The following is a 17,725-nucleotide window of genomic DNA, read 5'->3' on the forward strand; positions in this document are numbered from 1 at the left end:
CAGTTTCTGAAATGTCCTCATGATGGGAGCCTTTGGAAATCCAAGGCTTTGCAAATAAAAAAATGACGGAAACATAAAAATCATTAAAAAAAAATGTAACTGGAGAGATTAATTAGTGAATATAAGGCTGGTATAAGAATATAATTAGAAAGGGACGACAGAGGATGAGATGGTTAGATGGCATCACCAACTCAATGGACATGAGTTTGAGCAAGTTCTGGGAGTTGGTGATGGACAGGGAAGCCTGGTGTGCTGCAGTCCACTGGGTCGCAGAGAGTCAGACACAACTTAGCAACTGAACTGAACTGATAAAGCTGGCAATGTGATTATTTAATCGTTCTGTTGAAAATCACAAATATTCAGGATTAAGGAATCGCATGTCCCCCGCAAACAGTGGAATTTTCCAATACACGCCTTAGCGTTCACAGTCACAATATGATCTGACTTCTGACCCTACTGCCTCTCTTCATTCTCAGCCCTAATCTTTGTCTCCTCTTCCTCTTTTCCCATCTTGCACTGTAAATGTACTCCATGGATACTTCTAATTCAGCAAGTACTACTTCTTTTTGGTTTGTTTTCCTGTGACATCCTAAGGGCTGGCACCATGGTTGCTTTGCTCTTTGCTTATCATGTAGGACATACACTGCAGGAAACATCTTAGGCATCGCTGAAGGTTTGTTAAATGTGACTCTTTCACATTGAAACTTTAACCCCAAAAACATCCATTCGCAACTTGGGGGTAGTACAGTAGAGGCTTTCTACATAGGTAGCATAGCTGTGGTTTATGAGTATCAGGTGCCATGCAAACTCTTTTAGAAACTCGGGAGGTTTTGGAGGACGAGACCTGGTTCTTTTCTCCATGTGCATCTACACAGTATATGGCGCAGTTTTTAGCCCACAGTATGGCGAAATGCAACACTTTCCAGAACTGAGTCATGTATATGCCTTTCCACGTCTGCCACCCCCAAGTATAATGTTATAAGCTTAATACTGTCTGTAAAGGAAAGTACTATTTGTCATGAGAAAGACTCTAAAAATAAACAGAATGATGAGATAGAGAAACAGTATACAATTTTTCAATTTACACTGGTGACTCTCAAAAACACAAGAATGTTCTTCAAATACTTTTTTAAATTGTGGAGATATGCAGACAATGAATTGTGAGAGCAGTTCTAAATCCCAGCTCTGCCACTTCCTCACTCTGTGGTGAGCAAGGCATCTATGCTCCCGGGCCTTCATTCCCTCATTTGTGACACTGGAATAATGGCATTTATGCTGCAGGGATTTTATGAAAATTGTCAGTGAGTTATGAAAATATCTGACCTGCAGTAGCCCCCAAAGAGACTCTATCATCTCTTCTGATATGTAGTTTGGAAACAGCAACAAGAGAACTAGGATTCCTTTACAAGAACTCTGGGAATTATACACATCAGAAGATTCATCCAAAGCAACAAGTCAAGGAGCTTTCCTGTGAGGTGTAGGCTGGTACCAAAAGCAATCTGATCACTGTTAAAATGAAGTTTAGAAACTAAGAGTCTAATTGGTGTCCTCTGCTAGATCTTCTATTTTATGAAAACTGCTAACAAAACCACTGATTTTCAAATGTGCCCTGAAATAAATACCCGAGAAGAAGATGGGGAAAAGAGTAAAGGGGGAAGCCATTGTTTGCTGCTGCTGCTGCTGCTAAGTCGCTTCAGTCGTGTCCGACTCTGTGCGACCCCATAGACGGCAGCCCACTGGGCTCCCCCGTCCCTGGGATTCTTCAGGCAAGAACACTGGAGTGGGTTGCCATTTCCTTCTCCAATGCATGAAAGTGAAAAGTCAAAGTGAAGTCTGTCAGTTGTGTCCAACTCTTCAAGACCCCATGGACTGCAGGGGTCCTACCAGGCTTCTACATCCATGGGACTTTCCAGGCAAGAGTACTAGAGTGGGGAGCCATTGCCTTCTCTGAAGCCATTGTCTAGTAATCTCTAATTCCAGAGAATGATGCCTGGCTCAGAACCCACGGTCAGAGCCCCTCTACCATGCTGCTCACTAATGTGCATCATCCCAGAACAGGCAGATTTTACTGAAGTCCTGGAAGACTGTGGTCATTTTCCTGATCCCAATTTTGATTCCAAATCTCACTTGTTTTCTTTATCAAAGGAGCCTGTGAAATGTGCAGAACAGCTTGGTAACCCTGAGAGATCTGTGTTGCTTCTGAGGGAACCAGTCTCATGGTGCAGTGCTTGGGCCTGTGGGTACACAGCAGCACTGATCAGTAAGATCCTGACCTTCCCTCCTGGGCCAGTTTGAAGTCTTTGTGGAAGGAAAGGGCATCCTGCCAAGAACACAATTCTCACACAAGGAAACTAGCTCTGCAGCAAAGGACCCTCCCCAGCATACACAATCATCAAAAGTCATGAAGAAGTATAAATAACAGTTACTTTGTTCCTTTGCAAGGACTCAAAACAGTCACCTTCCATCTGCCACAGCAGGGGTCAGTGTTGAATATACCAACATTTGATCAAAGGAGTTGGGGCGAAATCTCTGGGATGAAGCACTTCTGCAAGTGATATGAGCTGGGATGAAAGCTTTGGAGAGCGGATCAGTGAAAAAAGGAAGGGAACCAAACAGGACTGCTGGGAGCAGATTAAGTGTGTGGGGGGATCTGCCTATGCTGTGCGCTTCCCTGGTGGCTCAATGGTAAAGAACCCACTTGCTAATGCAGGAGATGCGGGTTCAATCCCAGGACCCAGAAGATGGCCTGGAGAAGGAAATGGCAACCCACTCCGGTATTCTTGCCTGGGAAATCCCATGGACAAGGAGTCTAGTGGGCTATAGACTGTTTGGTCATTCAGACACGATTTAGTGACTAAACAGCAACAGCAACTGTCTATGCTGAACTTGCTCTGAGGTGTTATCACCAATGAGCCCTGAATTGGGCTCTCATTGGGTTATCTACTGCCAGATCACAGGCAACTCACAGAATGTCCATGGTCTCAATATTCTCCCTTGTGAAATGGGAATGACAATATTACCTCTTGAGGGTTTTTATTAGGATTCAACTACAGAAGATCCAGGAAGAGCCTAGCTTGGTGCCGATCTTTGTGTGTACTATTACTCCACGCTAGCCTCCACTTTCGTCCAACTAGTTCATTACCTTCTTTTGCACTCACGTTTGATTATATGATTACCTTTTATTCTCAAAGATACAATTTTATTGAAAGAAAATACATAAAGTACTGCATGTTCTGCACAGCTAAAGCAAAGTCTATTTAGATGATGAAGGCCTGAGTTCCAGAAATGCCACCCTAAGTCAGGATGGGTAGTAAGCCGAGTGCTAGCCTACAAGATTTCCACAGAAAACGAGTCAGACATCTGGCCGCACTGACTAGCAGAGTTTGCATGGCGCTGATAGGTCCATGGTTCTCACACAGATGGTGCCTACTGGAAGAACTACAGTTTGGAAACAGGATCTTTTCTCTATTAGTGCCACTTTCACAAATTAATTCATTAATTCAGTGAGTATTCAGTAGTGTCTCTCCAGCTGTATCAGAAAGTTTGCTGGACCGTGGAGTGACAAAGATCCATGGTTTGACAAAGACAAACAATGGCCCTTGCCCTCAAGGGTATCACAATGTACCAAGGGAGGCAGATACATTCAGTACATAAACTGATATCATCTGCGTGACTACAGTGTGTTCTCAGTAATGTTCTGGGCTGGTGGAGATTGACCAGTGAGCAAGAGAGAAAGATTTCTAAGATCAAGGACTTTGCAGCTGGGAACTATGGGGGAGGACAGAGATAAGTACAAACAAAGCAAAGAAGTAAATAACAGAGTCTGTTAGGTGATACGTGTTGTAACTAAAGGACAATGTAGGGCAAGATAAAGGGGATGAGGGATAGGGTGGACGGTGGGAAAGGTGGGTGCACTTGCCAATATACTGTCCAGTGACCTGGGTAGCCCTCACAGAGAAAGCAAGTGAGAAATGAGCAAGACCTCCATGGAAGTGAGGAAGTCAGCCAGGCAGGTGTGGGTGAGGAGCATGCAGGCAAAGGGAAGAGGCCCTGAGGAGGGAGCCTAGCTGACATGACCCAGAAACTGCAGAGCCCAGCTGACCTGGAGCTGAGTGACTGAAGGGAGGCTGCTGGGGGTACAGTCAGGGAGGAGACAGGGTCAGATCCTATAGGACCTCAAACACCTCTCTTAGTGATTAGCATTTGACTCTAGAGACAGCACTAGCAAGGGTTTGGGTGCTGAATTTAGGTCGGTAGAGAGGACAGTAATCGGTGAAAAAGGGGGACACTGCAGTCAGGGAACCAGAGGGAGTGACCAAAGAGGCAGGAGGAATTAAGGAGTGCTCGCGGCCTCTTTGAGAGAGCGGTAACACTCACCTGGACTTGATCTCCATTGACCTTTGTGCTCACACCCTTGATTGTTCACACGTGTGCTGTTACTCACACACTCACAAACTTAGAAGTCTTGTTTTTATCCCCATGGTTCACTGATTAATCAAAGAGAAAGACTGGGGAGGCATTGTTTTGTTCTAATCACTTGGTGTTTGAGAAGTTTCTACTGAATGACCTACTATAGCCCCTCTCTGCGCTTGAGGGAAAAAGAGAGAATGCAAGGAACACGATGAAGCCTCCCCACATGAAAAGCCACGTATGGAGTTGCCTGTGTTCACTCATCTCTCATTTTATATTTGGAATAAACAATTAGTAGGTGTAATGAGAACCATCCTTCATGATCCAAATAGCCTTTGTCATACTCTTTCATTCAATCAATATATTTTGAATCCCTGCTGGATGCCAAGTTCAGGTCACTGTGCTGACTCGGGGAACAGGTATGTATCTGGCTGGCCCCCAGCCTTTACATTTTTTTCAAACATGCAGACAGATCATCACAGCGCTCCCTAAATAAAACTATGACAGAATTCAAGTCAAGGGAGCCTGGCAAAAAGGACGAGGGTAATTTAGTCACAGTATAAGAGATGAGTGAGTAATGGTCAGGAAAGCCTTTGCGGGAGGGAGAAATTAATGAGGTAGGTACTTTCATTATCCGCATTGTAAGGATGAGAACTATCAAGGTCCAAGATATTCACTGATTTAAGACTATACAGCTAGTGAGAGAGCAAGATTTAAATGCTAGGGCATTTGGTTAACAAAACACCAATTTTCCCCACTCATTGACTGCTACTAAAATCACATTCCCTGACTCAGCTTCCCTTTAATACATCCAGAAATCCTCGCAGATATGGGTGGTAACTCTCCTGAAAGCTAGAATCAGCTGTGAATACCCTAAAGCTCTAAGAAGGTCTGAAATTGTCTCCATCTGAGCTGACATCTGTTCTGGAGAACTCCTCCCTCTTAGAATTGCATTCCACTTTAATTTAATCACAAAAGAGACAACTCTAGGTTCCATCCCCATCTCACCAAGAAAGGTGCCCAACTGTGCAGGATCATGTTTCTAATCTTGCTCTCACTTTCCAATCTGCCTGCTCCTTCCTAACTCAGAAAAAGTGCACAAATATGTATCCCTGACCTGCTGCTCTCAGGGCAGGTCTTCTCAGTTTTAGAACGTTACATAGAAGCTACGGTCTCCTGGGTGCCTGGATCACCCAGGTAGAAAAAAAAAATGAGAGAAGAGAAAGTCTGTACCATAAGGAACAACATGTACTGTGTGTGCATCTCAGCAATCCCAGCACACGTGCAATCTGTCATAGTGAAGGGAAGATTACCTTTGGAGTCAGAGTCAAGGTCTGACTCAGTTCAATGTCAATCTCTTCAAAAGAGGTGAAATTCTACTAGGAAATATACGTTCTCTCTTTAGTTTTGGTTGGAATTTGATGGATGGCAGTTAATGGTTGTGTCAGCTAGCTCTTGATGCACCCCACAATTTACACGACTGATTCTTGTGCTCACAATTCTGCAGCTCAATGAGTTCAGCTGGGCTCAGCTGAGCAGTCCCGCTGTTCTCAGAAGGCTTACTTAATGCATTCGTGGTCAGTGCTCTGTTAGCTAACTGGCTCTGCTGGGGGCTGGATGGTATAGGATGGTCTCACCCACGCTTCTGGTAAATGATTCTCTGGCAGCTAGGGTGAAAGCGATGCATGGACCATGGATCTCGCATCATTCACCTAGCCCAGGATTCTTCACATTGCTATCATCTTGTTTCAAGAACAGCAAGAGAGGGCAAACCCCAGTGCGCAAGCACTTTTCACCTCTCTGCTTGCTTCACACATGCTGTTGTCCCATCAGACAAAGCCAGCTCCATCGCCAAGGCTACGACAATGTGGGAGGCATGCACATGTCACCGCTGTCGCTGTGACAGTCTACTACTGCAGTGGCTCAAGAAACAAGCCTGCTCATCCGTGCAGTAGCTGAACTACAGATAAACCACGCACTGGAGTGCTAGTCTTTCAAAAAAGATTTCTACTCTTGTTTAGAAAAAGTCAAAACTGTCTTGCCTATTGTTTTAACAGGTGGAAATACAATTATTTTATGAAAATCAGGGGAAAAACTAATTTGTAAATATCCTTGGCATTGTACTAAACCTGCAACTTGTGGGTCTTTGCCAGTAGGAATTCACTCTCTACCTCCTTCCATATTATAATGTCGCCTGTCCTCTACCTTCCAAGAACTATGCCCCACCCCCAGCACAGACATGTTACATGGGTGTAATCTGATGTGGGAATGGTGGAATAGACTATAAAACGCCACCTCTGTTAAGACAAGGAGATAGTTCCTGGAAATTGTGAAGCAGACCAGTGACGTAGCTGCAGCCTGTTTGGTCCACAGCTCCCTGCAGACAGGAGAAGGAAATGGCAACCCATTCCAGTATTCTTGCCTAGAGAATCCTATGAACAGAGGAGTTGGCAGGACACGACTGAGGGACTGACACTTTCAAGTCCTAAGCAGATAGTGAAGGACAGGGAAGCCTGGCGTACTGCAGTCCATGGGGTCCCAGAGAGTCATGACACGACTAAGTGACTGAAAACAAGAAAGTACTAAGCAAGAAATGAATAATAATAATCCCTGCAGACACCAGCCCAATCTCCCAACTTTGCTAAAGTGCCTCTTGATTTACTCAAATATCTTTTAAAGCTGAGTATGAGTTTTATCATTTTCTACTACAATGTCCTAACCATATTTTTAGGATTCCTTGGTGCTTCATTTACTTTGTAGTGGTTGATACTACTACTGTGATGTCGTCATTTACCCATTCTATTTTCTACAGGATTATTGCTGGCATACATGAAAGCTCTTGGGATTTTAAGTTTAATATTTATTAATTTTTCCCACTTAAAGAAGTTTATTTTTACATCGTTTCTCAGGTGTTTCCCAAGAATATATTCCTACTGTCTGCAAAAAAGAGAATTTTGTCTTCTTTACCAAAATGGCAGGCATTTATTCTTTATGATCTCATTACATGGGAAAGAAAATTTTAAATGATATGTAATAACATGGGTGATAATTATATATTTGCTTAGATTCTGATTATGATGGATTTCATTTTTGATTTTTTAATTATCAGTATCAACACATTGAGGAATACATCTTGCTTAAATTTATATTTTTTCCTAGTGTAGTTTTTTTTTGGGGGGGGGGGAGTCCTACCATGCAGCAGAGGAAACTTTCCTGAGCAGGGATCCAACTTGTGCCTCCTGCTTTGAAGTGCAGAGTCCTAACCTCTGGATCTCCAGGGAAGTCCTCCTAGTTTGTTTTTGGTCATGGTACTTTGCATTCCACCAACTGTTCTTTGATCATCCATATATCATTGAAATATGGTCATTAGCAGTAGTATGGCTGTTGGTTCAGGTGATACTCTGTATATCTCTTATCTTTTTCTTCCTACAGTTTTGTTCTATCATGCCCACATACTTTTGTCATATTATGCTCAAGATATTGAGGGTAGTCTTGCCACCAGGAACAGAATCATTTTTATGGGCTATTTGGGTATACACGGAGTGGAACAGACCCTGGGCAGCTGAACAAACTTGTTATTTAAAAACTGGACTGTATGTTTCATAACCATTTTCCACGTACCTTTCCGATTCCATTTCCCCTTGAGGAATGGATTATTTCCTTGGAAAAGTCAGTTGTCATGATCCGGCTTGCCTGATGCCAGCAGACTGTCTGCAGGCAAAAGAGACAAAGATGCCTAAGTTGCAATAAGGCAAAATGTGGGGGACATCAGAGGTCTTCTCCATAAGGTTACTGTGAGAGCAGGGAGGCAATAAGAAGAAATAAAATGGAGGGGGAAGGCTTTAGGTTGTTATATCTGGGGTTGTGGGGAGGCCACTTCTTGGCCAAGGGTATAGGATGGCTAGACCCACTCCAGTATTCTTGCCTAGAGAGTCCCGTGGACAGAGGAGCCTGGTGGGCTGCTCTCCATGGGGTCGCACAGAGTCGGACAGGACTGAAGCGACTTAGCATGCATGCATGCATTGGAGAAGGAAATGGCAACCCACTCCAGTATTCTTGCCTGGAGAATCCCAGGGACGAAGGAGCCTGGTTGGCTGCCGTCTATGGGGTCGGCACAGAGTCGGACACGACTGAAACGACTTAGCAGCAGCAGCAGCAGCAGCAGACAGAGGTGAGAGATCACCAAGTGGCCTTGCCGGAGTCCCAGGCCAGGAGGCTTCTGAAACTCAAAATGTAAAATATGAAGGGACTTCCAGAGGCATGTTTCTCAAAACCTCAACCAGTGCTTCCCAATGAGAAAGAGAGAGACGTGTGGAGTGTGTGAAGGGGAGAGATTCCTGGGATTGAATAAAACACTGCTTTGGGTGGCTCTCCAGCTGTTGGGTGAATATGACCTAAAGTGCAAAGGTCTGAACCAAATAGGTGAGGAGTTTACTGACGAGGAAACCAGGGACCAGAGGTTAGGTAAGATGTCAACAGGGGTAGGTTCAAGAAAGCTGTTCAGTCATGGACTGTGCCAAGATGCCTGGCCAAGTGAAGAACCTGTTGAAAAAACAAAACTGCACGAAATGACTCAGCAACGATTCGGTACTCTTTCGCCCAATACCTAGGATCATCTTGACAAAACCGAGGCCTTCCTATAAGTAAGCCGGTACTCTTCATTGTGGGAGATGACTAGGACCTTATGCACTTGACCATCCGTCTTGTGGTCCTGTGTGTAAAACGATTGCGCGTGTGTTTTCTGCGACCTGATGGAGAGGTTGAAGAGGTCCGGCCGCGCCACAGCCACGTCTGGGTCAAAGGCACACGTGGAAACAAGCTGGCCCAAGTCACACCGCGGTGCATTTCACCCTGGGGGACAGAGAGTCCCAGGCGGAGAAGTGCCAGGCGCCTGCGCTGTGCGCCAGAGGCGCCTGGCGCTGCGGGAGCCGCGAGACCCCCGCCCTCCGACGGGAACGCGCACGTGCCTGGGGACGCGGACGCGCGCGCGAATGCGCATCACCTCGCTCAGCCTTGGTCCGGGCGGCTGAGGAGGGAAGGAGGGACGGACGGAGACGCGCACCGGAGACGCGAGTGGGCTCTTCGCAGAGTGGCGGGCTCGGGGCGGAGGCGGGGACGGGGGCGGGGGCGGCACCTCCTCCACTCTGGCGTCTGTGCTCCGGACCCCTGGCCGCGCGGGGGACGGACCGACTGACGTACCTCGCGCGCCCCCGCCCCCGTCCCCGTCCCCGTCCCCGCCCCCGCCTTATCTTCCCTGAGCTCCTGGGGCTCCTGAGCTGAGGCCCCTCTCTCTCACTCTCTGCCCCTCCCCGCGGCTCTTTCTCTCCCCAGCACCTTGGAGCCCCTCGACCCGGCTGCGGCGGGGACCTGAGCGGCGGCGGACGGCCTCGAAGATGAAGTGCAAGCCGAACCAGACGCGGACCTACGACCCGGAGGGGTTCAAGAAGCGGGCGGCGTGCCTGTGCTTCCGGAGCGAGCGCGAGGACGAGGTGCTGTTAGTGAGTAGCAGTCGGTACCCGGACCGCTGGATCGTGCCGGGCGGGGGCATGGAGCCCGAGGAGGAGCCCGGCGGTGCGGCCGTCCGCGAGGTGTTTGAAGAAGCGGGAGTCAAGGGGAAGTTAGGCCGGCTCCTGGGCATTTTCGAGCAGAACCAAGATCGCAAGCACAGAACGTACGTGTATGTACTGACTGTCACTGAGATTCTGGAGGATTGGGAAGATTCGGTTAGCATTGGGAGGAAGCGAGAGTGGTTCAAAGTCGAAGATGCGATCAAGGTTCTCCAGTGCCACAAGCCCGTGCATGCCGAATATCTGCAAAAACTAAAGCTGGGCGGTTCCCCAACCAATGGAAACTCCGTGGCCTCGTCCCTGCCGGAGGGCGATCCCTAGTATGTACCGCTCGTGCACAAACTTCTGTTTCCGCCTACCTGACAATAAGTAGTGCCCGGAGCACCTCTCTTGCCGTGTGCGGTCTCACCGGGAGGAGGGAGGCTTCTTTTGTTTCCTTGGCAGACCTCTGAATCACGCTTGCAAACTGTCTCAGTTGCCAGGCACTGTTTTCAGGCACTTTGCACGTTTTTCAGATGCTTTCAGAATCGCTTCTTGGTAACTCTATAACACATTTCAGAAAGCCAAAGCCACGTGGGTTGTTTTTTTAAGTTGCCTTAACTGCTCACTCAGACTTTGAGGTTAATGTGTGTGTGTGTAAACGTGTATGGGCGCTGTGGTTTGTTTGTTTTTTTTTTTATATTTCACACTTATGTGTGTGGGGGGGTCTTCATGTGTACTTTTGGTACCAGTCTTGTGGTTTGAATTGTATTGAGGTCCTTTAAAATCTGATCAGCTTGCTTGTGGGCGGGCGTTTTCATTAATTTTTTTTCTTAAGTTGTTTTCTCATTCACAGTATTAGCCCTTGTCAGCAAGCCCTTCTGTGGAGGGAATTGGTTTGAAGGACGAATTTTGAATTTCAAAAAGTTATTTAAGAAAATTTACAGCGTGTGCTCTTTCTGTATTGAACAATAATTGTATGTTCAGATATGTGATATAATTTACCCTTTTCAGAAATTGCTTTATTCATTTGTAGATAAGTCGAGTTTCAGAACATTTTCATAACTGGTATTTTTTTTACTTCTTACTTGAAATAGCCATTTCCCATTTAGCCCGAATGTAGCTTAGCAGAATATTATTTTATAGAGTAAACACACTCTTGGGGTGATATTGTTATGTACATGTCCTGATACATATTATGAAAACTGTGATTTAGCATGCTCAGCTCCAACTCATATTTCTCTTTTCTCAGTGCCCTAGAACAACTGTGGTTCTCTCAGTATAAACTACTCTTTGAAAGAAAGTTTGCATATTTGAATTTGTGATAGTCCACTTAAACTTGTCTGAATACCAGTAGTCAAAAGAACGGAATATTATATTGTAATTAAAACCCAATTGAGGGAGTTAGCCTTCTTGATATTCAGCTATTACATACTTCTCAAACTGTTAGGACGCCTGAACAATCTCTCATAAAGTTTTAGGATAAAAATTTTGTGTCACATAATAAACTTTTTTGGCACCAATTTAAAAATACTTAGATTATCTTCAATATTTGCTTGAAATCAGGGATCCTATCTAGAGTATATAGGTCTGTCTTCTGGGACTACCTTTATTCCTCTAGACATACTAAATAGGTAGATATAGAGCCTACTTGGTGAAGTGGGTATTGGTAGGTGGAAAGATCTTACCTAATTTTTAGGGCAACCCGAATTGTCATATCTCTTAATCATTATTGATAGATATTTTGTGTCAGTCAACTAGGTCACTCTTATGCACTCCCTATTAAGAACTTTGAAAATTTAGCAACTTGGAACTCTGTCTTTTCTCAGGAACGTTGAGGAAAAGCCTACTTTGTGAAGAGAGTATGAGTGGGGGATATTTTTATTTAACATCTTAAAAATGTTCCACAAATAGATAATAGAAGTGGTAATTACTGTAATTTAAACCCTTTTTTCTTCTACAAATTAACCTTTTAAAAACAGTCACTAGTAGAATTGAATATTCTACGTTTTCTTTTAAAACTTTGGTGCCAATTTTTAAAATCAGATCTTTACCATACATAAATATGTCTAAATAAAAGTATGTGTTGTAATTGACAAAACTAATGTCATAGGAGTAGAAAATTAATAGCTTTTAAAAGACCAATTATATGATTTCATATTTTAAATTATGTAGGATTATCAAATATGTTTCAAAATTACGTTTTTTTACAGAAAGATGTTTTATTTTTAACAAACTCTCTAAATCCCATTAGTTGACCTTTCCTTTTCTAACAGTCCAAATCAACTAATGATATTTGAAATTTTTCAAAGTATACACTAACAGCAGAGAAATTGGATTTTTTAATGACCATTTCATATATAAAACTGCCTCCATCTAAAAGGTTGCCACAAACACCTTGGAAGTTTAACTTATACATGGCATCCTTAGAGATAATAATGCATGATCTTCTTTTGACTTTTCAACTACGTATTTGACAAATGTGAAAAGTACAGTGTTGATGTTCATCAGCTCTCGTTAGCTTGCAAATATTTGTTGTATTTAATTCAGAAAAATTTGAATTGGGTTTTATCACTTGCTAGGATTATCTTCAGTTCCCAGTTATCTTCAGCTTATGCAGTCTGTAAAACTTTTCACTTCTAAATTGCAAAAGATTATTATATGGTTATCACACTTTAAGTTAAACATTCAAATTCAAAAGAGCAGTTCTTGTTATGCTTTTGGAGTTCAGTCAAGAAAATATTAAAAAACCTAAAAATCCTTTCATTTTAAGAGAGAAATCCAAAGAATTCAGCTTAAAAAAGTTGACACAGAAGTAACAAACCAAATGGCATCTAGTTAACCTCCATCCTCCAAGAGCATGATCCACAGTTGGGATTTTCTTCATGCAGAGTCATTATTATAAGATATTACACTAAAAATGTACAGATGAGTCTTTCAACTCATTCCCCTCAAAGAAAACAGTGCATTGATCAAACTTTCAGACATGAGGTAGAAATTTGTTTTCAGTGTGTTTTTTAAGACTGGATTTTTTTCACCAAAACTGGACAAATGTCTTAAAAAACATTTTAAGAAGACATGTTGGAATAAAGATTATATTGATATGTAATATATAGTTTCCCTGGATGCCCAATGTATTATATTTTCTAAGGAACTTGTTTTGTTGATCAGATCAGTTAAAAGAAGTAACTCTGAAAGGGATATGAGGTGGCTATAAATATTTTGAATTCTGTTGTATGGTTTACTTTGAAAGAACTGTAAATATTTCAACATTTTTGTATTTAGAAACATCAGATAAATATTGGTGAATGTGTGTGCATGGACATGTGTAAGCAATAGGAATAGACAGCTTCTGAAGTCTTAGCATCATTAGAGGGCCCTTCTGGGACAGAAGGGTAAAAGGGCTCTGAAGCTGGAGCTGCTCCTCTCATTTCCATTTAAGTGGAATCCAATTGTAAGAAAGAGCAATTCCTCCATCAATAGGTGTTAACTGGGAAAAGGAAGCTGAAAATGCTGCTTTAAAGCCTGTAGTACTAACAGCTGGCCAAAGTTTTCTTTTCTGGGTTCCTTTTGTGGAAGCACCAAGCAAAATAGGAAATATTTTCAGCATCATTCCAGTCTTGTAATCATCTTTCTGAATGACTATTGGCCTGTTAGACTATGAACTCTTTGAGGACTAGGACCCAGCCTGAATCCTTACATATCCTCAAAGCCTTAGACCAGTGGCTAAAATATGGAGACATCTGTCGTTGATCCACAGATTAGAAATATCTACTACTAGTGTATTCTATAACAAAATACTTGTGTGTTGGTTTATTGGCTTTATATTTTAACTAGGACAATCTGTCATTCCTCAGGCTCTCAGGTAGCTTCATAATGGAGCTGCATTGGATAATTCACTGAAGGCTTTTCCAATACAAAGTGGTTGATGAACCATACTTGAATAAATACTTGTTGACTAGAAGAATTGATGAAAAAATACAACTATTAATGATATATTTTTTTTAGGTGAATGGCATAGATGTTCAGATTTACTTTGAAAGAATCAAGTATATGAACCCAGTGATGAATGGAATTATGAAGACAGGTGAGCTCTTTCACACTCCCAAGGACACAGCTCGTCCTATCCTTTTGGACACTTCCTGCCTGTTTATTGCAATGACTATTCTCCAGGTTGTTGCACTACTTCTGTATCTGTACAGACTTCTAATTTGGCACCTATGGCCTTCTTTGTGCTCTTATGATTATGTGTCTGTATTTCCCACCAGGTTATGTGACCTTGAGTGCAAAGACCTTATTTCTTTCATCTTTTTATAAATCTAACATATAAGAAATCACTTGAAATATGGTAGACATCACTGAAGATTTGTCTAAAAATTAATATTTTGTTATGACACTGAGTGGTAAGGCATTTACCTTCTAATCTGGTGTTAGTACAGTAAATGCTGTCTATTTAGGTGATATGTGGCTTTTGTATATCAGGTGTGACACAGGTGTTTAAAGGCTTCTGTGAGATATTAGCAAAAATTCTTCTTTGTATGTCTATGTCATCCCAGACATTATGTGACTGCTATGGCAGTATGCTACACCACCTATGAAATATTTGCCAGAATTTTGAACCTAAATCGGACTGTGCCTCTAGACATAACTCCTTATCTGTAGAAAATACAGGGAACAGAGAAACATTACATCACAGAAATGATATGAGCAGAATCAAGACTGCAGGAAACTCTACAGGACAAACGACCTAGTACCTTCAGTGAATGGCCGGAATGAAAGAAATGAAGGATGAACCTGCTGATTAAAAGAGATTTAAGGGACTTAACAACCAATTGTAATATATGGATCTTTTTAGGATCCTGATTTGACTAGACTATAAAATAAAAATATTTCGAGACAATCTGGATAATTTGAAAATTGGGCAACTTGATATTTTATATTAGTTGGAATAATAGTATTGCTGTTATGATATATTCCCAACTATTTACAGTTGAAATGATGTCTGGAATTTGCTTCAAAATAATGTCTGTATTTAAGTGTGTTGGAGGTATTGATGAAACAAGATTGGCCTTGACCAGATAATTGTTAAAGTTGGGTGATGGTTAAATGATGATTCATTATATTAAATATATGTTCCTCTCTACTTTTGTATATTTGACATTTTCCAAAATAAAAAGTTATCAGAATTCTTATTAAAGCTAATATATGAAGCATTGAGAAAAAAGAGGGAGAAAAATTTTATATTGTTTAGAAAATGTTGGCTCTGGTGTGCCATTTCGGGCCACATAGGTCAAATAGGTCCCCTAAAAAGAAAAGGGGGACATACCCTGAAATAGCTAGTGTTTCCATTGCTACAGACCATTGCTGGGAGTTTTTTCTCTTAATTTGGCCCACTGAAATAGGAAAAATTAAATTTTTATTTAACAGCTAACACACACACACACACACACACACGGAGAGTCCAGTTTATATCAATGTGAAAAACTGAAGGGGTGAAGTCTCCAAGGGAGCAATTTTATGAAATTATAAAAATCCACAAAATATTTTTATTAGTTTTATAGAAGAATAATGGCTATAGATGTGTTAGTTGCACATTTGTTAAATTTATACTTGAAGGTAGGTGACACAGGAAAGTAAGTAGTTGACATTCTTTTTTTTTCTATTTTATTTTTTAACTTTATAATATTGTATTGGTTTTGCCATATATCAACATTCTTGACTGCAGTGAACCATTTTGTGTTTCACAGATTGCAGATATTCCTTAAGTTTTGAACTGTGCTTAGAATTCTGTAAAAGCTACAACCTAGGTCAGAGTTAGTGAAGCTGTACTGAACTCATGAGGTCTGTCCTGACTTATTTTGTGGAGCAGCAGGCAGAAAGTGAGAACAACATTGGAGGTACCTTTTAGGGAAAATGCAGCAACAGCTCATTCACTCAGTCATGTCTGACTCTTTGCAACCCCATGCACTGTAGCCCACCAGGTTCCTCTGTTCATGGGATTCTCCAGGCAAGAATACTGGAGTGGGTTGCCATGCCCTCCTCCAGGGGATCTTCCTGACCCAGGGATCAAACCCAGGTCTCCTGCACCTCCTGCATTGGCAGGTGGATTCTTTATCACTGAGCCACCTGGGAAGCCCCTAAACGCCTTCATAAGTGTGAAGGGCTGTGAAGATGAAGCTGCCCTTTCTACTCCTTACTGCCTTCTAGGTTGAGTTCCAATCCTAAGAGCAAGCAGTTCCCCCAGAAAAAAACTGTTTCTTGGAAAAGAAGAGATGAAAGGTTTATCTCAGAGACCTTTATTACACACAGCTGGGCAGAGCTTTCACTTTCAAGGTTCCCCTGTTAGAAACAACAGAAAATTCCATAAACTTTTTCATTTATACCTTTCCTGAAAGTTGTTTCCTAGCTTAAGTTTACTCTTTTAGCCAGTTTTTTAAACTTTTAATTGAAGGATAATTGCTTTACAATATTGTGTTGTTTTCTGCCATACAGCAGCATGAATCAGTCATAGGTATACATATGTCCCCTCACTCTTGAACCTTAGTCTCACCTCCCACCCTTCTAGGTTGTCACAGAGCAACTGATTGGAGCTTCCTGCATCATCCAGCCAATTTTCACAGGCTATCTATTTCACATATGGTAATTTATATGTTTCCATGCTACTCTCAATTCATCCCACCCACTGTGTCCAAGTCTGTTCTCTATGTCTGTGTCTCCATTGCTGCCCTGCAGATAGGCTCATCAGTACCATCTTTCTAGATTCCATATTGTTGTTCAGTTGACAGTCATGTCCCACTCTTTGTGACCCCATGGACTGCAGCATGCCAGGCTTCCCTGTTCTCACCTATCTCTTGGAGTTTTGCTCAAACTCATGTCCATTGAGTTGGTGATGCCATCCAACGATTTCATCCTCTGTCACCCCCTTCTCATCCTGCCCTTAATCTTTCCTAGCATCAGGGTCTTTTCCAATGAGTCAGCTCTTCACATCAGGTGGCCAAAGTATCAGAGCTTCAGCTTCAGCATCAGTCCTTTCAATGAATATTCAAGGTCGATTTCCTTTAGGATTGACTGGTTTGATCTCCTTGCAGTTCAAGGGACTCTCAAGAGTCTTCTCCAGCAACACAATTTGAAAGCATCAATTCTTTGGCATTCAGCCTTCTTTATGGTCCAGCTCTCACATCCATACATGACAAGTGGAAAAACCATCCCTTTGACTATATGGACCTTTGTTGGCAAAGTGATGTCTCTGCTTTGTAATACTCTATGTTTATCATAGCTTTTCTTCCATGAAGAAAATAAATTAATTTTCTTTTAATTTCATGGCTGCAATCACCATCTACAGTGATTTTGGAACCCAAGGAAATAAAATCTGCCACTATTTCCATTTTTTCCACATCTGTTTGCCATGAAGAGATGGGAACAGATGCCATGATCTTAGTTTTTTGAATGTTGAGTTTTAAGCCAGCTTTTTCAGTCTCCTCTTTTCACCTTCATCAGGAGGCTCTTCAGTTCCTCTTTGCTTTCTGCCATAAGTGTGGTGTCATCTGCATATCTGAGGTTATTGATATTTCTCCCAGCAATCTTGATTCCAGCTTGCACTTCATCCAGCCTGGCATTTCACATGATGTACTCTGCATATAAGTTAAATAAGCAGGGTGACAATATACAGCCTTGATATTCCTTTCCCAATTTTGAACCAGTCTGTTGTTCCATGTCAAGTTCTAACTGTTACTTCTTCCAGTAACAAGCACTTATAACTTCTTAGCTTC

General features: G+C 42.3%; 1 protein-coding gene across 4 annotated transcripts; it reads left to right on the top strand.

Moving 5' to 3' along the window:
- Nucleotides 1-9,362: 9,362 nt before the first annotated feature.
- On the top strand, nt 9,363-14,843 carry LOC129638457 (diphosphoinositol polyphosphate phosphohydrolase 3-beta). Of its 4 annotated transcripts, none has more exons than XM_055562890.1 (3): nt 9,363-9,483; nt 9,742-10,297; nt 13,965-14,843. In XM_055562890.1, coding segments are annotated over exons 2-3 (495 nt in total). In that variant the 5' UTR covers nt 9,363-9,483; nt 9,742-9,803; the 3' UTR covers nt 13,966-14,843. The 4 variants fall into 4 exon arrangements, 2 of the variants coding, with proteins under 2 accessions (XP_055418865.1, XP_055418866.1); XR_008707842.1 differs by lacking the exon at nt 9,363-9,483 and having other exon boundaries at nt 9,639-10,297; nt 13,965-14,043; nt 14,513-14,843; XR_008707843.1 differs by lacking the exon at nt 9,363-9,483 and having other exon boundaries at nt 9,639-10,297; nt 13,965-14,043; nt 14,619-14,843.
- Nucleotides 14,844-17,725: the final 2,882 nt, after the last annotated feature.

This window comes from Bubalus kerabau, chromosome X (assembly GCF_029407905.1).
Source record: "Bubalus kerabau isolate K-KA32 ecotype Philippines breed swamp buffalo chromosome X, PCC_UOA_SB_1v2, whole genome shotgun sequence".
Lineage (NCBI taxonomy): Eukaryota > Metazoa > Chordata > Mammalia > Artiodactyla > Bovidae > Bubalus > Bubalus kerabau.

Excerpts from the sequence above, each read along its gene's own strand:
- LOC129638457 (XM_055562890.1), top strand. The coding sequence starts at position 9,804 with ATGAAGTGCAAGCCGAACCAGACGCGGACCTACGACCCGGAGGGGTTC.